General features: G+C 42.0%; 1 protein-coding gene across 1 annotated transcript in view; it reads right to left on the bottom strand.

Moving 5' to 3' along the window:
- The window catches only part of hppy (MAP4K3-like protein hppy), a 566,945-nt gene that overhangs the window by 96,072 nt on the left and 445,520 nt on the right, over positions 1-25,353 (bottom strand). The window contains exons 18-20 of the mRNA XM_071686180.1: positions 12,204-12,331; positions 11,793-11,933; positions 11,351-11,624 (exon numbers count right to left, since the gene is read on the bottom strand). Of these exons, the coding sequence (XP_071542281.1) occupies positions 11,351-11,624; positions 11,793-11,933; positions 12,204-12,331 (543 nt within the window). The remainder of the gene's footprint in view (positions 1-11,350; positions 11,625-11,792; positions 11,934-12,203; positions 12,332-25,353) is intronic.

Below are 25,353 nucleotides of genomic sequence, written 5' to 3' on the forward strand. Positions count from 1 at the left end.
ATCACCTCCCCATTTGCGCCCTTCACTGAAGTTCCCATTTGCTCCCTTGACTTACGCACTTTATTTACCTCCTTCCAGAACATCTTTTTATTCTCCCTAAAATTTAATGATACTCTCTCACCCCAACTCTCATTTGCCCTTTTTTTTACCTCTTGCACCTTTCTCTTGACCTCCTGTCTCTTTCTTTTATACATCTCCCACTTAATTGCATTTTTTCCCTGCAAAAATCGTCCAAATGCCTCTCTCTTCTCTTTCACTAATACTCTTACTTCATCCCACCACTCACTACCCTTTCTAATCAACCCACCTCCCACTCTTCTCATGCCACAAGCATCTTTTGCGCAATCCATCACTGATTCCCTAAATACATCCCATTCCTCCCCCACTCCCCTTACTTCCATTGTTCTCACCTTTTTCCATTCTGTACTCAGTCTCTCCTGGTACTTCCTCACACAGGTCTCCTTCCTAAGCTCACTTACTCTCACCACCCTCTTCACCCCAACATTCACTCTTCTTTTCTGAAAACCCATACAAATCTTCACCTTAGCCTCCACAAGATAATGATCAGACATCCCTCCAGTTGCACCTCTCAGCACATTAACATCCAAAAGTCTCTCTTTCGCACGCCTGTCAATTAACACGTAATCCAATAACGCTCTCTGGCCATCTCTCCTACTTACATAAGTATACTTATGTATATCTCGCTTTTTAAACCAGGTATTCCCAATCATCAGTCCTTTTTCAGCACATAAATCTACAAGCTCTTCACCATTTCCATTTACAACACTGAGCACCCCATGTATACCAATTATTCCCTCAACTGCCACATTACTCACCTTTGCATTCAAATCACCCATCACTATAACCCGGTCTCGTGCATCAAAACCACTAACACACTCATTCAGCTGCTCCCAAAACACTTGCCTCTCATGATCTTTCTTCTCATGCCCGGGTGCATATGCACCAATAATCACCCACCTCTCTCCATCAACTTTCAGTTTTACCCATATTAATCGAGAATTTACTTTCTTACATTCTATCACATACTCCCACAACTCCTGTTTCAGGAGTATTGCTACTCCTTCCCTTGCTCTTGTCCTCTCACTAACCCCTGACTTTACTCCCCAGACATTCCCAAACCACTCTTCCCTTACCCTTGAGCTTCGTCACTCAGAGCCAAAACATCCAGGTTCCTTTCCTCAAACATACTACCTATCTCTCCTTTTTTCACATCTTGGTTACATCCACACACATTTAGGCACCCCACTCTGAGCCTTCGAGGAGGATGAGCACTCCCCGCGTGACTCCTTCTGTTTCCCATTTTAGAAAGTTAATACAAGGAGGGGAGGATTTCTGGCCCCCCGCTCCCGTCCCCTCTAGTCGCTTTCTACGACACGCGAGGAATACGTGGGAAGTATTCTTTCACCCCTATCCCCAGGGATAATATACATATATATATACATATACACATGCTGTCATCCCGCTGCTTCAACATCCGTAGAACTCGAGCTCTGGTGACAGATGTAGCGCTTTGTTATGGCTTGTAGTGGATCGTGTGGTGGATCAGTTGTTTATCCCGATGTGCAGCCGGAGTCCAGGGCGAACAGTGCCGTAAATAAGGGGGGGTTCCTCCTGGAAATGGGAGCCATACCTATGATTGCTGGAAAGGCTTCCTCTTTCTTCCATTTGTCATTGAGGGGTGATTCTACCAGATGGGAGCCAGTGACGATCACCATCCTTTTGGCTGTCTGCAGTCTTGTACACTTTACAATGCTGCCAGTCAATCTTCCTGAGTGTGTAAAGGTTTAAAGCGCCTCTTCGCAAACGGAACTACCTTGGCCCACCAGTGATGCTACTACGTTTGTGAATCGGGAACCATTGCAACACAAACCTCGCCAGGTTGTAGAGTTTCCCGCAGTGTATCGAGACAGACTTCCCCAGAACTTTTTTTTTTAAAGGGGAAGTAAATGTTTATAGTTGTGTTACTGGAGTGATAGTTTTCATACATGGTGTTTTAACAAGAAAATAGTGAAATTGGAGAAAAATGTAGCTTAGACATTGAAGCTTATTGATACAGTGGTTAAATTGATGAGAACTGCTATTGACGTTTGTGTAAATAAATCATACATTTCCTTTTTCCACAGCCAGAGGTTGAACCATTATGTGACATTCATTTTTTCATTCATTTCAAGCTAGAAGTTTCAGTTTTCTAAATTGTTTCTTACATTTTTCATATGTATATATATGTATGTGTGTGTGTGTGTGTATATGTGCGTATATATATATATATATATATATATATATATATATATATATATATATATATATATATATATATATATATATATGTGTGTATGTGTATATGTGTGTATGTGTGTATATGTGTGTATATGTGTGTATATATATATATATATATATATATATATATATATATATATATATATATATATATATATATATATATACATATATATATATATATATATATATATATATATTTTCCCTAACCCTCTCACTTTGCACACCACCTCGACCAAAACACCCTATATCTGCCACTCTATCATCAAACACATTCAACAAACCTTCAAAATACTCACTCCATCTCCTTCTCACATCACCACTACTTGTTATCACCTCCCCACTTGCGCCCTTCACCGAAGTTCCCATTTGCTCCCTTGTCTTACGCACTTTATTTACCTCCTTCCAGAACATCTTTTTATTCTCCCTAAAATTTAATGATACTCTCTCACCCCAACTCTCATTTGCCCTTTTTTTCACCTCTTGCACCTTTCTCTTGACCTCCTGTCTCTTTCTTTTATACATTCCCACTTAATTGCATTTTTTCCCTGCAAAAATCGTCCAAATGCCTCTCTCTTCTCTTTCACTAATACTCTTACTTCTTCATCCCACCACTCACTAGCCTTTCTAATCAACCCACCTCCCACTCTTCTCATGCCACAAGCATCTTTTGCGCAATCCATCACTGATTCCCTAAATACATCCCATTCCTCCCCCACTCCCCTTACTTCCATTGTTCTCACCTTTTTCCATTCTGTACTCAGTCTCTCCTGGTACTTCCTCACACAAGTCTCCTTCTCAAGCTCACTTACTCTCACCACCCTCTTCACCCCAACATTCGCTCTTCTTCTCTGAAAACCCATACAAATCTTCACCTTAGCCTCCACAAGATAATGATCAGACATCCCTCCAGTTGCACCTCTCAGCACATTAACATCCAAAAGTCTCTCTTTCGCGCGCCTGTCAATTAACACGTAATCCAATAACGCTCTCTGGCCATCTCTCCTACTTACATAAGTATACTTATGTATATCTCGCTTTTTAAACCAGGTATTCCCAATCATCAGTCCTTTTTCAGCACATAAATCTACAAGCTCTTCACCATTTCCATTTACAACACTGAACACCCCATGTATACCAATTATTCCCTCAACTGCCACATTACTCACCTTTGCATTCAAATCACCCATCACTATGACCCGGTCTCGTGCATCAAAACCACTAACACACTCATTCAGCTGCTCCCAAAACACTTTGGTAAACAGAGAAGAGGTAGTGAAAGCTTTGCGGAAGATGAAAGCCGGCAAGGCAGCAGGTTTGGATGGTATTGCAGTGGAATTTATTAAAAAAGGGGGTGACTGTATTGTTGACTGGTTGGTAAGGTTATTTAATGTATGTATGACTCATGGTGAGGTGCCTAAGGATTGGCAGAATGCGTGCATAGTGCCATTGTACAAAGGCAAAGGGGATAAGAGTGAGTGCTCAAATTACAGAGGTATAAGTTTGTTGAGTATTCCTGGTAAATTATATGGGAGGGTATTGATTGAGAGGGTGAAGGCATGTACAGAGCATCAGATTGGGGAAGAGCAGTGTGGTTTCAGAAGTGGTAGAGGATGTGTGGATCAGGTGTTTGCTTGAAGAATGTATGTGAGAAATACTTAGAAAAGCAAATGGATTTGTATGTAGCATTTATGGATCTGGAGAAGGCATATGATAGAGTTGATAGAGATGCTCTGTGGAAGGTATTAAGAATATATGGTGTGGGAGGAAAGTTGTTAGAAGCAGTGAAAAGTTTTTATCGAGGATGTAAGGCATGTGTACGTGTAGGAAGAGAGGAAAGTGATTGGTTCTCAGTGAATGTAGGTTTGCGGCAGGGGTGTGTGATGTCTCCATGGTTGTTTAATTTGTTTATGGATGGGGTTGTTAGGGAGGTAAATGCAAGAGTTTTGGAAAGAGGGGCAAGTATGAAGTCTGTTGGGGATGAGAGAGCTTGGGAAGTGAGTCAGTTGTTGTTCGCTGATGATACAGCGCTGGTGGCTGATTCATGTGAGAAACTGCAGAAGCTGGTGACTGAGTTTGGAAAAGTGTGTGGAAGAAGAAAGTTAAGAGTAAATGTGAATAAGAGCAAGGTTATTAGGTACAGTAGGGTTGAGGGTCAAGTCAATTGGGAGGTGAGTTTGAATGGAGAAAAACTGGAGGAAGTGAAGTGTTTTAGATATCTGGGAGTGGATCTGGCAGCGGATGGAACCATGGAAGCGGAAGTGGATCATAGGGTGGGGGAGGGGGCGAAAATCCTGGGGGCCTTGAAGAATGTGTGGAAGTCGAGAACATTATCTCGGAAAGCAAAAATGGGTATGTTTGAAGGAATAGTGGTTCCAACAATGTTGTATGGTTGCGAGGCGTGGGCTATGGATAGAGTTGTGCGCAGGAGGATGGATGTGCTGGAAATGAGATGTTTGAGGACAATGTGTGGTGTGAGGTGGTTTGATCGAGTGAGTAACGTAAGGGTAAGAGAGATGTGTGGAAATAAAAAGAGCGTGGTTGAGAGAGCAGAAGAGGGTGTTTTGAAGTGGTTTGGGCACATGGAGAGGATGAGTGAGGTAAGATTGACCAAGAGGATATATGTGTCGGAGGTGGAGGGAACAAGGAGAAGAGGGAGACCAAATTGGAGGTGGAAAGATGGAGTGAAAAAGATTTTGTGTGATCGGGGCCTGAACATGCAGGAGGGTGAAAGGAGGGCAAGGAATAGAGTGAATTGGAGCGATGTGGTATACCGGGGTTGACGTGCTGTCAGTGGATTGAAGTAGGGCATGTGAAGCGTCTGGGGTAAACCATGGAAAGCTGTGTAGGTATGTATATTTGCGTGTGTGGACGTATGTATATACATGTGTATGGGGGGGGGTTGGGCCATTTCTTTCGTTTGTTTCCTTGCGCTACCTCGCAAACGCGGGAGACAGCGACAAAGTATAATAAAATAAATATAATATATATATATGTTATCCCTGGAGATAGGGGTGAAAGAATACTTCCTACGCATTCCTCACGTGTCGTAGAAAGCGACTAGAGGGGACGGGAGCGGGGGGCCAGAAATCCTCCCCTCCTTGTATTTTTAACTTTCTAAAAAATGGGAAACAGAAGGAGTCACACGGGGAGTGCTCATACTCCTCGTAGACTCAGGTTGGGGTGTCTAAATGTGTGTGGATGTAACCAAGATGTGAAAAAAGGAGAGATAGGTAGTATGTTTGAGGAAAGGAACCTGGATGTTTTGGCTCTGAGTGAAACGAAGCTCAAGGGTAAAGGGGAAGAGTGGTTTGGGAATGTCTTGGGAGTAAAGTCAGGGGTTAGAGAGAGGACAAGAGCAAGGGAAGGAGTAGCAGTACTCCTGAAACAGGAGTTGTGGGAGTATGTGATAGAATGTTAGAAAGTAAATTCTCGATTAATATGGGTAAAACTGAAAGTTGATGGAGAGAGATTGGTGATTATTGGCACATATGCACCTGGGCATGAGAAGAAAGATCATGAGAGGCAAGTGTTTTGGGAGCAGCTGAATGAGTGTGTTAGTGGTTTTGATGCACGCGACCGGGTTATAGTGATGGGTGATTTGAATGCAAAGGTGAGTAATGTGTCAGTTGAGGGAATAATTGGTATACATGGGGTGTTCAGTGTTTTAAATGGAAATGGTGAAGAGCTTGTAGATTTATGTGCTGAAAAAGGACTGGTGATTGGGAATACCTGGTTTAAAAAGTGAGATATACATAAGTTGATTAGAAAGGGTAGTGAGTGGTGGGATGAAGAAGTAAGATTATTAGTGAAAGAGAAGAGAGAGGCATTTGGACGATTTTTGCAGGGAAAAAATGCAATTGAGTGGGAGATGTATAAAAGAAAGAGACAGGAGGTCAAGAGAAAGGTGCAAGAGGTGTAAAAGAAGGCAAATGAGAGTTGGGGTGAGAGAGTATCATTAAATTTTAGGGAGAATAAAAAGATGTTCTGGAAGGAGGTAAATAAAGTGCATAAGACAAGGGAGCAAATGGGAACTTCAGTGAAGGGCGCTAATGGGGAGGTGATAACAAGTAGTGGTGATGTGAGAAGGAGATGGAGTGAGTATTTTGAAGGTTTGTTGAATGTGTTTGATGATAGAGTGGCAGATATAGGGTGTCTTGGTCGAGGTGGTGTGCAAAGTGAGAGGGTTGGGGAAAATGATTTGGTAAACAGAGAAGAAGTAGTAAAAGCTTTGCGGAAGATGAAAGCCGGCAAGGCAGCAGGTTTAGATGGTACTGCAGTGGAATTTATTAAAAAAAGGGGGTGACTGTATTGTTGACTGGTTGGTAAGGTTATTTAATGTATGTATGACTCATGGTGAGGTGCCTGAGGATTGGCGGAATGCGTGCATAGTGCCATTGTACAAAGGCAAAGGGGATAAGAGTGAGTGCTCAAATCACAGAGGTATAAGTTTGTTGAGTATTCCTGGTAAATTATATGGGAGGGTATTGATTGAGAGGGTGAAGGCATGTACAGAGCATCAGATTGGGGAAGAGCAGTGTGGTTTCAGAAGTGGTAGAGGATGTGTGGATCAGGTGTTTGCTTTGAAGAATGTATGTGAGAAATACTTAGAAAAGCAAATGGATTTGTATGTAGCATTTATGGATCTGGAGAAGGCATATGATAGAGTTGATAGAGATGCTCTGTGGAAGGTATTAAGAATATATGGAGTGGGTGGCAAGTTGTTAGAAGCAGTGAAAAGTTTTTATCGAGGATGTAAGGCATGTGTACGTGTTGGAAGAGAGGAAAGTGATTGGTTCTCAATGAATGTAGGTTTGCGGCAGGGGTGTGTGATGTCTCCATGGTTGTTTAATTTGTTTATGGATGGGGTTGTTAGGGAGGTGAATGCATGAGTTTTGGAAAGAGGGGCATGTATGCAGTCTGTTGTGGATGAGAGAGCTTGGGAAGTGAGTCAGTTGTTGTTTGCTGATGATACAGCGCTGGTGGCTGATTCATGTGAGAAACTGCAGAAGCTGGTGACTGAGTGTGGTAAAGTGTGTGAAAGAAGAAAGTTAAGAGTAAATGTGAATAAGAGCAAGGTTATTAGGTACAGTAGGGTTGAGGGTCAAGTCAATTGGGAGGTAAGTTTGAATGGAGAAAAACTGGAGGAAGTACAGTGTTTTAGATATCTGGGAGTGGATCTGGCAGCGGATGGAACCGTGGAAGCGGAAGTGAATCATAGGGTGGGGGAGGGGGCGAAAATCCTGGGAGCCTTGAAGAATGTGTGGAAGTCAAGAATATTATCTCGGAAAGCAAAAATGGGTATGTTTGAAGGATTAGTGGTTCCAACAATGTTGTATGGTTGCGAGGCGTGGGCTATGGATAGAGTTGTGCGCAGGAGGGTGGATGTGCTGGAAATGAGATGTTTGAGGACAATGTGTGGTGTGAGGTGGTTTGATCGAGTAAGTAATGTAAGGGTAAGAGAGATGTGTGGAAATAAAAAGAGTGTGGTTGAGAGAGCAGAAGAGGGTGTTTTGAAATGGTTTGGGCACATGGAGAGAATGAGTGAGGAAAGATTGACCAAGAGGATATATGTGTCGGAGGTGGAGGGAACGAGGAGAAGTGGGAGACCAAATTGGAGGTGGAAAGATGGAGTGAAAAAGATTTTGAGTGATCGGGGCCTGAACATGCAGGAGGGTGAAAGGCGGGCAAGGAATAGAGTGAATTGGATCGATGTGGTATATCGGGGTTGACTTGCTATCAGTGGATTGAATCATGGCATGTGAAGTGTCTGGGGTAAACCATGGAGAGCTGTGTGGGGCCTGGATGTGGAAAGGGAGCTGTGGTTTCGGGCATTATTGCACGACAGCTAGAGAATGAGTGTGAACGAATGAGGCCTTTGTTATCTTTTCCTAGCGCTACCACACACACATGAGGGTGGAGGGGGATGGTATCCCATGTGTGGCGAGGTGGCGATGGGAATGAATAAAGGCAGACAGTGTGAATTGTGTGCATGGGTATATATGTATGTGTCTGTGTGTGTACATATATGTGTACATTATGATGTACAGGTATGTATATTTGCGTGTGTGGACGTGTGTGTGTATATGCATGTGTATGGGGGTGGGTTGGGCCATTTCTTTCGTCTGTTTCCTTGCGCTACCTCGTAAACGCGGGAGACAGTGACAAAGCAAAATAAAAAATAAAAAAAAAATAATACATAAATATACGTATGTAAGTAGGAGAGATGGCCATAGAGCGTTATTGGATGAATGCCTATATACACACATATACATACTTATACATTTCAACATATGCATACATATACACACACACAGATATATACATATATATATATATATTTTTTTTTTTTTTTTTTCATACTATTTGCCATTTCCCGCGTTAGCGAGGTAGCGTTAAGAACAGAGAACTGGGTCTTAGAGGGAATATCCTCACCTGACCCCCTTCTCTGTTCCTTCTTTTGGAAAATTAAAAAAAAACAAGAGAGGGGAGGATTTCCAGCCACCCGCTCCCTCCTCTTTCAGTCGCCTTCTACGACACACAGGGAATACGTGGGAAGTATTCTTTCTCCCCTATCCCCAGGGATATATATATATATACATGTACATATTCCTACATGCTTGCCTTCATCCATTCCTGATGCTACCCTGCCCCACAGGAAACAGCATCGTTATCCCCCACTTTAGCTGGGTAGCACCAGGAAAATAGACAAAAAGGCCACATTCGTTCACACTCAATCTCTAGCTGTTATGTGTAATGCACCAAAACCCAGCTCCCTCTCCACATCCAGGCCCCACAGACCTTTCCATGATTTACCCTAGATGCTTCACATGCCCTATGCACTGATCCATAAAAGCTGGCTGTAAAGTAGAAGCTAGTACATATGTGGGCCCTAAAAACTACTAAGGATCATGAGCCTTGAATGGCTGGTGAAGGGTAGGTCAGTGATATCAGAATGGCAGGTTGCTGATTGGCTGACGTCAAACCAATATAAGATGAGCAAAGGATGTGGTTACCACAGAACGGTTCACAAGGGGTAAGCATAGGCTAGTCCCTCCTCACCAAAGTGAGGCTAGAAAGGGTCCTAGTAGATATATTATCAAAACATATCTCATGCTCACAGACGAGAGAAACAGTAAAAGAATGAAACACAGAGTAAAAGAATATGAGAGAACACATTACATGTATGACAAAAAGACTGAATGAATAACCACATGAACTGGTAAGAAATGGACAGATGTCCAGCATGAGAAGTATTTGCAACAGATTTCACACATTACCAAAAGGATTCGCCAACAATAATGAGAAAAGCTATCAAAGGATAAAACTGAAGTTATGTCACTACAGCAACAAGAAGATAATTACAGCAATGAGAGGATAATCATGAAAAAGGTAAGTATTCAACATTCATTATAAATAATAGATACTAGTAGAGTGCATGTAGAGCCTTATCATATTATGGCAAGGGGAACAAAGGTGTGTTCAAACTACAGGGGTATAAGTTTGCTGAGTGTACCTAGTACGATGTTTGGGGGAGTGGTGATTAAGAGGGTGAAGGCATGTACAGAGCATCAGACTGGGGAGGAACAATGTGGTTTCAAGAGTGGTAGAGGATGTCTGGATCAAGTATTTGATTTAAAAAAAATGTGATATATACTTAGAGAAACAGGATTTGTATGTGGCAGTCATGGTGAAAGCATACAAGATGACTGATAGAGTTGCCTGCTGGAAGGTCTTACGAATATATGGTGCAAGAGATTAGCAACAAGAAAATGTGGGAAGTTTTTATCAAGAGTGTAAGGTGTGTGTAAGAGTACACAGAGAGGAGAGTGAATGGTTCCAGGTGAAGGCTGGTCTGCAGCAGGGCTGTCTGATGTCATGGCTGTATAATATGTTTACGAATGGCGTGGTGAGTGTAGTTAATGCGAGAGTCTTGGAAAGGGGGGTTAATATGCAGTAGGTAGGGGTTGAAGGGGCCTGGGATGAGAGTCAGTTGTTTCCTGGTGACACAGCACTGGTGGCAGATTCAAGGAAGAAACTGCAGAAGTTGGAGTGAGTTTGGGAAAGTGTTCGAAATGTGGATGTTGAGAATAAATCTGAATAAAAGCAAAGTTATTAGGTTTAGCATGGTGATGCTAGTTGGGGTGTGAGTTTGAATAGAAGGAAAATTCTTTATGTTCCTAGAAGCAGACAAGGCAGCAAATGGAACCATGGAAAGAAAAGCGAGTCATAGGGTGGGAGTGAGAAGGCAAAAGTTCTGTAAGCACTGAGGAGAGTGTGGAAAGAGAGGTTATCTGTGGAGGTTAACACAGGTATGTCTGGAGTCCTGGTGAAGTTGTATGAATGCAAGACATGGGCTATCCAAGAGGATGTGCAGATGAAGGTGGATGCATTGGAAGTGAACTGTCTGAGGACAATACGTGGTGTGAGATGGATTGGTCAAGTAAATAATAAGAGGGTAAGAGAGAGGCATGGTAATAAGAAGAGTGTGTTTGAGAGAGCTGAAGAGGGTGTCCTGAAATGGTTTGGACATATGGAGGGAAAGAGTGAGGAGAGGCTGATATATAGAGGATATATGTGTCAAGAGTGAAAGGGACAAGGAAAAGGTAAGGACTAAATTAGAGATGGAAGGATGAAATGAAAAAGATTCTGCATGCTTGGGACCTGGCATGCTGGAGGATAAAAGGCGCACAAGAAATAAAGTGAACTGAAATGATGGGGTATATACGGGGTGATGTGCTGCCAATGGAATTAATCAGGACAAATGAAGCAGCTCGATAAAATCACAGAAAGGTCTGTGGGGCACAGTTGTGGATACGGGGCAGTGGCATGGGTGCAAGAGAAATTTTGAGCAGGTGCCAATTGTAGGGTCCTAGTAACTCATGATGATACGAATATGGCTCCTTGCCTGTAAAATTAAACTGTGTTCATGGATGTGAGCAAATGTCGCCTTCCTTTGTCTATTCCTGGCACTACTTTGCATACACAGGAAACAGGGAACAAGTATGAAAAAAAGAAAAGCTTGCCTAAATGGATTGTATACTGCACTTACTTTCATAACATACTAAAATGGCATCTTTTTCAATTTGAGTTACATTCTTGACATTGAGATTATGCCTAGGAACAACAGTTGCCATGCCATCCATATCATCATCATCATCTGGAATCCAGGTGGTTCCTGTGTTGAGGTTGATAAGGCTGTGGCGTAAGACATCCTCTGCTCCATAGCTACGGTTAACATCTACACACATGAGTGGGTATTCTAAGTCTGGTGTGATTATCATCTCGAAGACTCTAAGGGGATGGGGCAAGTAGCACTCACTTTGCTGAAAAAATAATGATTCACTATTATGAGCAAAAATGAGATATGAAATTATACAAATGGCAGAACACAATGAGTATTTCACTACAACCACAAGATTAGACTTATAGGCCATCAAAAACTCATAATACTTTTGTTTCTATGGAAGCTTCCAATACAGTGGAACACTAACCTTAAGAAGCATAAATTTGTTAAGTGGATCATACCACTGCATCAGGTACAGAGAGGAGCTGGTGGCGCCACACAGGTACTTGTAACCATTATATGGATTACGTCCTACACAACATCGTAATGTGCCTTTTGTGTCAGGAACCTTGAAAGTATTCGTTACATAAATTTTTTCTGTATTAACTAAATGCTACATTGTAAATGACACCAATACAACTCAACAATATTCAGGAATAATTATGACCACTTTATGACTTTTCATCTTCCTAAAGAGTAATCTCCTTTCTTTAAAAAATGAAATCACAACTGTAATCTCACATCTAGTACCCACAAAATGTGGTGCAAGGAAAAACAAATGTTCCACTTTCATGATTATCATTCTCTATAAGTAAGTATCAATAATACAACAGCTTACCTTTGTGGTAATTGCATATTTTCTTGGCAAAAACTTTTCTGGTATTTTATTCATTGGTAAAGAAAACTTATGCAGATGCCGATTGTGGAGTCCTATCAACTCATGGCGATACAAATATGGCCCCTTGCCTGCAGAAAATAAACCATTTTCAGTATACAATGTTCTTATAAACATCCCAACTTGCAACAGCAAGTTTTAGTAAAATGTATCATTTCCAGGGGGAAGGTATACAGATATGTCAGTTTTTCTAATATTCATACTGGATATGAATGCTGAGAGGGGCAGTTAGGAGGATGTTTGACCATTACCTGGTAGAAGTAAGGGTGAAGATTTGTTGGGGTTTTCAAGAAAGAGGAAACCATATGAGTGAGAGGAGGGTGGTGAAAGTAAGTGACATGATGAGGTGCCTAAGGAATGGCAAAGTGCATGAACAGTCGTCCCAGTGTATAAAGGCAAGGTGGATAAAGTTCAGTGTTCAAACTAAAGAGGTATAAGTCTATTGAGCATACCTGGTAAGTTGTATGGGTGGGTGAAGGCATGTACACAGCATCAGATTGTGGAGGAGCAGGGTGGTTTCAGAAGTGAAGGATGGTTTGCAGCAGGGGTGTGTGATGTAACCATGGGTGTTTAATTTGTTTATGGACACAGGGCAAGGGAGGTAAATGCAAGAGTCTTGGAGAGAGGTGCAAGTATGAAATATGCAGAGAATGAGAGGGCATGGGAAGGCATTCAGTTGTTGTTTGCTGATGATATACAACTGGTGGCAGATTTGAATGAGAAACTGCAGAAATTTGTGACTAAGATTGTAAGTGTGTGTGAAAGGAGGATGTTGAGAAAATATGATAATAAAAGCTAGGTTATTGGGTGCAGCAGGGTTGAGGGACAGGTTACTTGGGGTGTGAGTTTGAACAAATAAAACTTAGAGGAAGTAAAGTGTCTTAGATATTTAGGAGTAGACTATTCTATTTGTTTTGTCGCTGTCTCCCACGTAGCAAGGTAACGCAAGGAAACAGACGAAAGAATGGCCCAACCCACCCACATACACATGTATATACATACATGTCCACACACGCAAATATACATACCTATACATTTCAACGTATATATATATATATATATATATATATATATATATATATTTTTTTTTTTTTTTTTTTATACCTCGTCGCTGTCTCCCGCGTTTGCGAGGTAGCGCAAGGAAACAGACGAAAGAAATGGCCCAACCCCCCCCATACACATGTACATACACACGTCCACACACGCAAATATACATACCTACACAGCTTTCCATGGTATACCCCGGACGCTTCACATGCCTTGATTCAATCCACTGACAGCACGTCAACCCCTGTATACCACATCGCTCCAATTCACTCTATTCCTTGCCCTTCTTTCACCCTCCTGCATGTTCAGGCCCCGATCACACAAAATCCTTTTCACTCCATCTTTCCACCTCCAATTTGGTCTCCCTCTTCTCCTCGTTCCCTCCACCTCCGACACATATATCCTCTTGGTCAATCTTTCCTCACTCATTCTCTCCATGTGCCCAAACCACTTCAAAACACCCTCTTCTGCTCTCTCAACCACGCTCTTTTTATTTCCACACATCTCTCTTACCCTTACGTTACTTACTCGATCAAACCACCTCACACCACACATAGTCCTCAAACATCTCATTTCCAGCACATCCATCCTCCTGCGCACAACTCTATCCATAGCCCACGCCTCGCAACCATACAACATTGTTGGAACCACTATTCCTTCAAACATACCCATTTTTGCTTTCCGGGATAATGTTCTCGACTTCCACACACAGACATATACATATATACACATGTACATAATTCATAGTCTGCCTTTATTCATTCCCATCGCCACCCCACACACATGAAATAACAACCCCCTCCCCCCAAATGTGCGTGAGGGAGCGCTAGGAAAAGACAACAAAGGCCCCATTCGTTCACACTCAGTCTCTAGCTGTCATATAATAATGCACCGAAATCACAGCTCCCTTTCCACATCCAGTCCCCACAGAACTTTCCATGGTTTACCCCAGACGCTTCACATGCCCTGGTTCAATCCACTGACAGCACGTCGACTCTGGTATACCACATCGTTCCAATTCACTCTATTCCTTGCACGCCTTTCACCCTCCTGCATGATCAGGCCCCGATCACTCAAAATCTTTTTCACTCCATCTTTCCACCTCCAATTTGGTCTTCCACTTCTCCTCGTTCCTTCCACCTCTGACACATATATCCTCTTGGTCAATCTTTCCTCACTCATTCTATCCATGTGACCAAACCATTTCAAAACACCCTCTTCTGCTCTCTCAACCACACTCTTTTTATTACCACACATCTCTCTTACCCTATTATTACTTAATCAAACCATCTCACACCACATATTGTCCTCAAACATCTCATTTCCAGCACATCCAACCTCCTCCGCACAACTCTATCCATAGCCCAAGCCTCGCAGCCATATAACATTGTTGGAACCACTATTCCTTCAAACATACCCATTTTTGTTTTCTGAGATAATGTTCTCAACTTCCACACATTCTTCAATGCTCCCAGAATTTTCGGCCCCTCCTCCACCCTATGATTCACTTCTGCTTCCATGGTTCCATCCGCTGCCAAATCCACTCCCAGATATCTAAAACACTTCACTTCCTCCAGTTTTTCTCCATTCAAACTTACCTCCCAATTGACTTGTCCCTCAACCCTACTGTACCTAATAACCTTGCTCTTATTCACATTTACTCTCAGCTTTCTTCTTTCACACACTTTACCAAACTCAGTCACCAGCTTCTGCAGTTTCTCACATGAATCAACCACCAGCACTGTATCATCAGCGAACAACAACTGACTCACTTCCCAAGCTCTCTCATCCACAACTCACTGCATACTTGCCCCTCTTTCCAAAACTCTTGCATTCACCTCCCTAACTACCCCATCCATAAACAAATTAAACAACTATGGAGACAACACACACCCCTGCCGCAAACCTACATTCACTGAGAACCAATCACTTTCCTCTCTTCCTACACGTACAAATGCCTTACATCCTTGATAAAAACTTTTCACTGCTTCTAACAATTTGCCTCCCACACCATATATTCTTAGTACCTTCCACAGAGCATCTCTATCAACTCTATCATATGCCTTCTCCGGATCCATAAATGCTACATACAAATCAATTTGCTTTTCTAAGTATTTCTCACATACATTCTTCAAAGCAAACACCTGATCCACACATCCTCTTCCACTTCTGAAACCACACTGCTCTTCCCCAATCTGATGCTCTGTACATGCCTTCACCCCCTCAATCAATACCCTCCCATATAATTTACCAGGAATACTCAACAAACTTATATCTCTGTAATTTGAGCACTCACTATTATCCCCTTTGCCTTTGTACAATGGCACTATGCAAGCATTCCGCCAATCCTCATGCACCTCACCATGAGTCATACATACATTAAATAACCTTACCAACCAGTCAACAATACAGTCACCCCATTTTTTAATAAATTCCACTGCAATACCATCCACACCCGCTCCCTTGCCGGCTCTCATCTTCCGCAAAGCTTTTACTACCTCTTCTCTGTTTACCAAATCATTTTCCCTAACCCTCTCACTTTGCACACCACCTCGGCCAAAACACCCTATATCTACCACTCTATCATCAAACACATTCAACAAACCTTCAAAATACTCACTCCATCACTTTCTCACATCACCACTACTTGTTATCACCTCCCCATTAGCCCCCTTCACTGAAGTTCCCAATTGTTCCCGTGTCTTACGCACTTTATTTACCTCCTTCCAAAACATCTTTTTTATCTCCCTAAAATTTAATGATACTCTCTCACCCTAACTCTCATTTGCCCTCTTTTTCAACTCTTGCACCTTTCTCTTGACCTCCTGCCTCTTTCTTTTACACATCTCCCAGTCATTTGCATTATTTCCCTGCAAAAATTGTCCAAACGCCTCTCTCTTCTCTTTCACTAATAATCTTACTTCGTCATCCCACCACTCACTACCCTTTCTAATCTGCCCACCTCCCACGCTTCTCATGCCACAAGCAGAAGTAGACATGGTAGTGAATAGGACCATGGAAGCGAAAATCAGTCAGAGTGGGAGAGGGAGTGAAGATTCTGGGAGCACTGAAGAATGTGTGGAAAGAGAGAACATTATCTGAAAGAGCTAAAATGGTTATGTTCTAAGGTACAGTAATACCATCATATGAATGTGAAGCATGGGCTATAGAGAAGGCTGTGCGAAGGAGGGTGGATGTGCTGGAAATGAAATGTTTAAGACCAGTATGTGGTGTGAGGTGGTTTGATTAAGTAATGAAAGGGTAAGAGAAAGGTGTGGTAAGTAAAGCAGCGTGGTCGACAGAGCTGAAGAGAGAGTGTTACAATGGTTCAGACATAGGAAAAGAAAGAGTGAGGAAAGGTTGACAAAGAAGATATACTAGTCAGAAAAGGAGGGAACAAGGATAATGGGGAGACCAAATTGGAGATGGATAGATGGAGCGAAAAAAGGCTGAGAAATCAGAGCCTGAACATTCAGGGAGGTGAATGCTTGCAAGGGATAGAGTAAACTCGAGTAAATTGGTATACTGGGATCAACAAGCTGTCAATGGACTGAACCACGGCATGTGAAGTGTCCAGGGTAACCCATGGATAAATCTGAAGGGCCTGACTGTGGATAAAGGAACTGTCATTTTGGTAGACTAGAGGACAGCTAGATATGGATGTGAGCGGAGGCAGCCTCTCTTCATCTATTCCTTGCACTAACTTGTAAATGCAGGAAACAGTAATTATGAAAAAAATCTGTGCTCTAAAATATTACCCACATACATATCTCAACTCTATCCTTCAATATCACTAAGGATCTTATTTTCCCTGCCTACTAAAGTCTCTCCCAATCACCAGATTCTTTATGATTTCTCTCATGGTAATCAGAATGTAAACCAGAAAGTATTTGCCCAAGCTACTAAAATGAGCTGGAGAAAAATGTAGTCCTTATGAAGAATTCAGAAGGATTCCCCCTGGAAACTTGGTTCCATCATTTTCCATATCTTATGGGCATAAATATCCAATCAACTTCATGCTTTAGTATTGAAGTTGAACACGTAAGAAAAAGGAAAATATAATTTAAATGTCTTAACAGAAAAAGCTGGAAAAAAAGAGGACTAGTGGTGAGCAATACTATAATAAGCATTTCCATTTTTTTTTTTTATATATGTACATGTGTACATATGTATGAGTCTGTGTATGCATATGTGTATATTTTGATACATATATGTATATGATACATATATGTATATGATACATATATGTATATGTATACATACATACAAATGTATGTATGGTTCATGGTGAGGTGCCTGAGGATTGGCAGAATGCTTGCATAGTGCCATTGTACAAAGGCAAAGGGGATAAGAGTGAGTGTTCAAATTACAGAGGTATAAGTTTGTTGAGTATTCCTGGTAAATTATATGGGAGGGTATTAATTAAGAGGGTGAAGGCATGTACAGAGCATCAGACTGGGAAGAGCAGTGTGGTTTCAGAAGTGGTAGAGGATGTGTGGATCAGGTGTTTGCTTTGAAGAATGTATGTGAGAAATACTTAGAAAAGCAAATGGATTTGTATGTAACATTTATGGATCTGGAGAGGGCATATGATAGAGTTGATAGAGATGCTCTGTGGAAGGTATTAAGAATATATGGAGTGGGAGGCAAATTGTTAGAAGCAGTGAAAAGTTTTTATCAAGGATGTAAGGCATGTGTACGTGTAGGAAGAGAGGAAAGTGATTGGTTCTCAGTGAATGTAGGTTTGCGGCAGGGGTGTGTGATGTCTCCATGGTTGTTTAATTTGTTTATGGATGGGGTTGTTAGGGAGGTGAATGCAAGAGTTTTGGAAAGAGGGGCAAGTATGCAGTCTGTTGTGGATGTGAGAGCTTGGGAAGTGAGTCAGTTGTTGTTCGCTGATGATACAGCGCTGGTGGCTGATTCATGTGAGAAACTTCAGAAGCTGGTGACTGAGTTTGGTAAAGTGTGTGAAATAAGAAAGTTAAGAGTAAATGTGACTAAGAGCAAGGTTATTAGGTACAGTAGGCTTGAGGGTCAAGTCAGTTGGGAGGTAAGTTTGAATGGAGAAAAACTGAAGGAAGTAAAGTGTTTTAGATATCTGGGAGTGGATCTGGCAGCGGATGGAACCATGAAAGCAGAAGTGAATCATAGGGTGGGGGACGGGCCGAAAATTCTGGGAGCCTTGAAAAATGCGTATGTTTGAAGGAATAGTGGTTCCAACAATGTTGTATGGTTGCAAGGCGTGGGCTATAGATAGAGTTGTGCGCAGCAGGGTGGATGTGCTGGAAATGAGATGTTTGAGGACAATATGTCGTGTGAGGTGGTTTGATCGAGTAAGTAATGTAAGGGTAAGAGAGATGTGTGGAAATAAAAAGAGCGTGGTTGAGAGAGCAGAAGAGGGTGTTTTGAAATGGTTTGGTCACATGGAAAAAACGAGTGAGGAAAGATTGACCAGGAGGATATATGTGTCAGAGGTGGAGGGAACGAGGAGAAGTGGGAGACCAAATTGGAGGTGGAAAGATGGAGTGAAAAAGATTTTGAGTGATCTGGGCTTGAACATGCAGGAGGGTGAAAGGCGTGCAAGGAATAGAGTGAATTGGAACGATGTGGTATACCGGGGTCGACGTGCTGTCAATGGATTGAACCAGGGCATGTGAAGCATCTGGGGTAAACCATGGAAAGTTCTGTGGGGCCTGGATGTGGAAAGGGAGCTGTGGTTTCGGTGCATTATTACATGACAGCTAGAGACTGAGTGTGAACGAATGGGGCCTTTGTTGTCTTTTCCTAGCGCTACCTCGCACACATGAGGAGGGAGGGGGTTGTTATTCCATGTGTGGCGAGGTGGCGATGGGAATAAATAAAGGCAGACATGAATCATTTACATGTGTATATATGCATATGTCTGTGTGTGTATTATATGTGTCCATTGAGATGTATAGGTATGTATTTTTGCTTGTGTGGACGTGTATGTGTATGGAGGTGGGTTGGGCCATTCTTTTGTCTGTTTCCTTGCGCTACCTCCCTAACGCGGGAGACAGCGACAAAGCAAAATAATAATAATAAAAAATATGTATATATACATATATGTATATGTATACATATATGTATATGTATGTATATGTGGGTATATGAGTGTTATGTAAATATATGTCTACATAAGTGGATGGGCCATTCTTCGTCTGTTTCCTGGAGCTACCTCACTAATGTGGCAAACAGCGATTCAGTATAATAACATAATATTAATATTTTTCTTGAGAGCTGGGTAAGTGTTGAAGAGATGACATACATCAAGATCAATCTTTCTTACACTCAACACACTTTCAAATTAATTCACAAATTTATCCATTTTCATTATATATGATCGGCATTTTCCTCATCAGCAAGGTTGTGCCAGGAAATGGACAAAGAAAGACAGTAGGGTTGAGGGACAAGTAAATTGAGATGTAACTTTAAATGGAAAAATATTGGACGAAGTAAAGTGTTTTAGATATCTGAGAGTGGACTTAGCAGTGGATGGAACCATGGAAGTGGGAGTGAGTCACAAGGTGGGGGAGGGGGCGAAGGTTCTGGGAGCAATGAAAAATGTGTGAAAGGAGAGAACGTTATCTAGGAGAGCAAAAATGGGTAGGTTTGAAGGAATAGTGGGTCCAACAATGTTATATGGTTCCAAGGAATGGGCCATAGATATGGTTGTATGGAGGAGGGTGTATGTGTTGGAAATGAGATGTTCGAGGACAATATGTGGTGTGAATGGTTTGATCAAATATTGGTTTGATTAAGTAAGTAATGATGGGGTAAGAGGGATGTATGGAAATAAAAAGTGTGTGGTTAAGAGAGCCGAGGAGGGTGTGTTGAAATGGTTTGGACATATGGAGAGAATGAGGGAGGAAAGATTGACAAAGAGGATATATGTGTCACAGGTGAAGGGAACAAGAAGTGGGAGACCAAATTGGAGGTGGAAGGATGGAGTGAAAAAGATTTTGAGCGATTGGGGCCTGAACATACAGGAGAGTGAGAGGCATACAGGGAATAGAGTGAATTGGAATGATATGGTATACTGGGGTCGACATGCTATCAATGGATCGAACCAGGGCTGTGAGAAATACTCAGAAAAACAAACAGATTTGTATGTAGCATTTATGAATTTGGAGAAGGCATATGATAGAGTTGATAGAGATGCTCTGTGGAAGGTATTAAGAATATATGGTGTGGGAGGTAAGTTGCTAGAAGTAGTGTAAAGTTTTTATTGGGAATGTAAGGCATGAGTACAAGTAAGAAGAGAGGAAAGTGAATGTCGGTTTGTGGCAGGGGTGCATGATATCTCCGTGGTTGTTTAATTTATTTATGGATAGGGTTGTTAGGGAGGTAAATGCAAGAATTTTGGAGAGAGGGCAAGTATGCAGTCTGTTGTATATGAGAGGGCTTGGGAGGAGAGTCAGTTGTTGTTCACTGATGACACAGCGCTAGTGGCTGATTCGGGTGAGAAACTACAGAAGCCGATGACTAAGTTTTGTAAAGTATGTGAAAGAAGAAAGTGGAGAGTAAATGTGAAAGAGAGGAAGGCTATTATTTCATTATATTTAGTCGCTGTCTCCCGCGTTAGCAAGGTATCACAAGGAAACACATGAAAGAATGGCCCAACCCACCCACATACACATGTACATACATAAACGCCCACACACGCACATATACATACCTATACATTTCAACATATACATACACAGACATATACATATGTACATATTTATACTTGCTGCCTTCATCCATTCCTGTCACCATCCCGCCACGTATGAAATAACACCCCCCTCCCCCCGTGCGCATGTGAGATAGCACTAGGAAAAGAGTGGAGGCTATTCTTCATCTGTTTCTTGGCACTACCTCGCTTTGCGGGAAACAGTGATCAAGTATTCTGGGAGCAGTTGAGTGAGTGTATTAGCAGCTTTGATGCATGAGACCATGTTATAGTGATGGGTGATTTAAATGAGAAGGTAAGCAATGTGGCAGTTGAGGGTATAATTGGTGAACATGGGGTGTTCAGTGTTGTAAATGTAAATGGTGAAGAGCTTGTGGATTTGTGTGTTAAAAAAAGACTGGTGATTGGAATACCTGGTTTAAAAAAAAAGATATACATAAGTATACGTATTTGAGTAGGAGAGAGAGTCAATGGCATTATTGGACTATGTGTTAATTGATAGGCATGTAAAAGGGAGACTTCTGGATGTTATGTGCTGAGAGGAGCAGCTGGAGTGATGTCTGATCACTATCTTGTGGAGGCGAAGGTAATTTGTAGAGGTTTTCAGAAAAGAAGAGAGACTGTTGGGGAGAAGTGAGTGGTGATAGTAAGAGAGCTTGGAAAGGAGACTTATGTGAGGAAGTATCAGGAGAGACCGAGTGCAGAATGGCAAAAGGTGGGAGCTACTGACATGAGGGGAGTGGGTGAGGAATGGGATGTATCTAGGGAAGCAGTGATAGCTTGCACAAAAGAAGCATGTGGTATAAGAAAGATGGGAGGTGGGCAGATTAGAAAGGGGAGTGAGCAGTGGGATGAAGAAGTAACCCTGTTAGCAAAAGAGAAAAGAGAGCCTTTGGACACTATTTGCAGGGAAGTAGTGCAAATGTTTGGGAGGTGTATAAAAGAAAGTAGCTGGAGGTCAAGAGAAAGGTGCAAGAGTTGAAAAAGATGGCAAATGAGAGTTGTGGTGAGAGAGTATCATTAAAACTTAGGGGGAATAAAAAGATGTTTAGGAAGGAGGTAAATAATGTGTGTATGACACGAGAAGAAATGGGAACATTGGTGAAGGGAGCAAGTGGGGAAGTGATAAACGATAGTGATGGAGTGAGAAGGAGATAAAGTGACTATTTTGAAGGTTTGTTGAATGTGTTTGTTGATACAGTGGCAGAAATAGGGTGTTTTGGTCAGGGTGGTGTACGAAGTGAGAGGGTCTGGGAGAATGATTTGGTGAAGAGAGAGGAGGTAGGGAAATCTTTGTGGAAAATGAAATCTGGCAAGGCAGTGAGGTTGGATGGTATTGCAGTGGAATATATTAATGCGTGGTTGATTGGTTGGTAAGGTTATTCAATGTATGTATGGACCATGGGGAAGTGCCTGATGATTGGCGGAATGCTTGCATAGTGCCATTGTACAAAGGCAAAGGGGATGAAGGTGAGTGTTCAAACTACAGAGGCATAAGTTTGTTGAGTATTCCTGGGAAATTATATGGAAGGGTATTGATTAAGAGGGTGAAGGCATGTACTGAGCATTAGATCAGGGAGGAACAGTGTGGATTCCGAAGTCGTAGAGGATATGTGGATAAGGGGTTTGCTTTGAAGAATGTGAGAAATACTTACAAAAACAAATGGATTTGTATGCAGCATTTGTGGATCTGGAGAGGGCATATGATCGGGCTGATGGAGATGCTTTGTGGAAGGTTTCAAGAGTATATGGTGTGGGAGGTAAGTTGTGAGAAGCTGTGAAAAGTTTTTACCAAGAATGTAAGGCATGTGTACGAACAGGAAGAGAGAAGAGTGATTGGTTCTCAATGAATGTTAGTTAGTGGCAGGGGTGTGTGATGTCCCCAAGGTTGTTTAATCTGCTTATGGATTGGGTGGTTAGGGAAGTAAATGCAAGAATTTTGGATAGAGGGGCAAATATGCAGTCTGTTTTGGATGAGAGGGCTTGGGAAGAGTCGGTTGTTGTTTGCCAATGATACAGCTCTGGTGGCTGATTCATGCGAGAAACTGCAAAGAGTGGTGACTGAGTTTTGAAAAGTGTGTAAAAGGAGAAAGTTGAGTAAATGTGAATAAGAGCAAGGTTATCAGGTTCAGTAGGGTAGAGGGACAAGTTAATTGGGATGAAAGTTTCAATGGAGAAAAATTGGATGAAGTTAAGTGTTTTAGATATCTGGGAGTGGACTTAGCAGACAGAACCATGGAAGTGGAAGTGAGTCACACGGTGGGGAAGAGGGCAAAGGCTCTGGGAGCGATAAAGAATGTGTGGAAGGACAGAACATTATCGCGGAGAGCAAAAATGGGTATGTTTGAAGGAATAGTGGGTTCAACAATGTTATATGGTTATGAGGCATGAGCTATGGATAAGTTTGTACAGAGAAGGGTGGATGTGTTGGATATGAAATGTTTGAAGACAATATGTGGTGTGAGGTGGTTTGATCAAGTCAGTCATGTAAGGGTAAGAGAGATGTGTAGAAATAAAAAGAGTATGGTTGAGAAAGCAGAAGAGGGTGTGCTGATATGGCTTGGACTTACGGAGAGAATGAGTGAGGAAAGATTGACAAAGAGGATATATGTGTCAGAGGTGGAGGGAAGAAGGAGAAGTGGGAGACCAAAATGGAGGAGGAAGGGTGGAGTGAAAAATATTTTGAGCGATCAGGGCCTGAAAATACAGGAGGGTGAGAGGTGTGCAAGGAACAGAGTGAATTGGAACGATGTGGTATACCAGGGTGGACATGCTGTCAATGGATTGAACCAGGGCATGTGAAGTATCTGGGTTAAACCATGGAAAGTTTTGTGGGGCCTGGATGTGGAAAGGGAGCTGTGTTTTCAGTGCATTACACATGACAGCTAGACAGTGTGAATGAATGTGGCCTTTTTGTCTTTTCCAAGCGCTACCTCGAAGGGGGGGTGGGGGGTGGAGAGTCCCCTTTCATGTGTGGTGGGGTGGCGGCAGGAATGGATGAAAGCAGCAAGTATGAATATGTACATGTGTATATATGTACATGTCTGTGTATGTATGTATACGATGAAATGTATAGGTATGTATATGTGCATGCAAGTGTTTATGTATATATATATGTGTGTGTGTGGGTGGGTTGGGCCATTCTTTCGTCTGTTTCCTTGAACTACCTTGCTAACACGGGAGATAGCAATTAAGTATAATAATAATAATAACAAAAATTATACTCAACCGGTCTCCCGCGTTAGCGAGGTAGCGCAAGGAATCACGAAGAATGGCCTAACCCACACACAAACATATACATACATAGACATTTCAACTTTTTTTTCACACATATTCGCCATATTCCACATTAGTGAGGTAGCGTCACGAACAGAGGACTGAGCCTTAGAGAAAATATCCTCACTTGGATCCCTTCTCTGTATACATACACATATATACACAAACATGTACATATCTCATATCATATCATATCATACTTTGTTGCTGAAGAATTTTATTATTATTATTATCATATATTTATTTTGCTTTGTCGCTGCTTTGTCGCTGTCTCCTGCGTTAGCGAGGTAATGCAAGGAAACAGATGAAAGAATGGCCCAACCCACCCACATACACAAGTATATACATATACATCCACACACATACAAATATACAAACCTATACATCTCAACATTATCCCTGGGGATAGGGGAGAAAGAATACTTCCCACGTATTCCCTGCGTGTCATAAAAGGCGACTAAAAGGGAAGGGAGCGGGGAGCTGGAAATCCTCCCCTCTCGTTCTTTTTTAATTTTCCAAAAGAAGGAACGGAGAAGGGGGCCAGGAGAGGATATTCCCTCAAAGGCCCAGGCCTCTCTTCTTAACACTACCTCGCTATTGCGGGAAACGGCGAATGGTATGAAAGAAAGAAAGAACATCTCAACACATACATATACATATATATACATATATACACAGGGGATACCTGGTTTAAAAAGAGAGATATACATAAGTATACATATGTAAGTAGGAGAGATGGACAGAGAGCGTTACTGGATTACATGTTAATTGATAGGCGCGCAAAAGAGAGACTTTTGGATGTTAATGTGCTGAGAGGTGCAACTGGAGGGATGTCTGATCATTATCTTGTGGAGGCGAAGGTGAAGATTTGTAGAGGATTTCAGAAGAGAGAATGTTGGGGTGAAGAGAGTGGTGCGAGTAAGTGAGCTTGGAAAGGAGACTTGTGTGAGGAAGTACCAGGAGAGACTGAGTATAGAATGGAAAAAGGTGAGAACAAAGGAGGTAAGGGGAGTGGGGGAGGAATGGGATGTATTTAGGGAAGCAGTGATGGCTTGCGCAAAAAATGCTTGTGGCCTG

This window comes from Panulirus ornatus, chromosome 41 (genome assembly GCF_036320965.1).
Source record: "Panulirus ornatus isolate Po-2019 chromosome 41, ASM3632096v1, whole genome shotgun sequence".
NCBI classification, from domain to species: domain Eukaryota; kingdom Metazoa; phylum Arthropoda; class Malacostraca; order Decapoda; family Palinuridae; genus Panulirus; species Panulirus ornatus.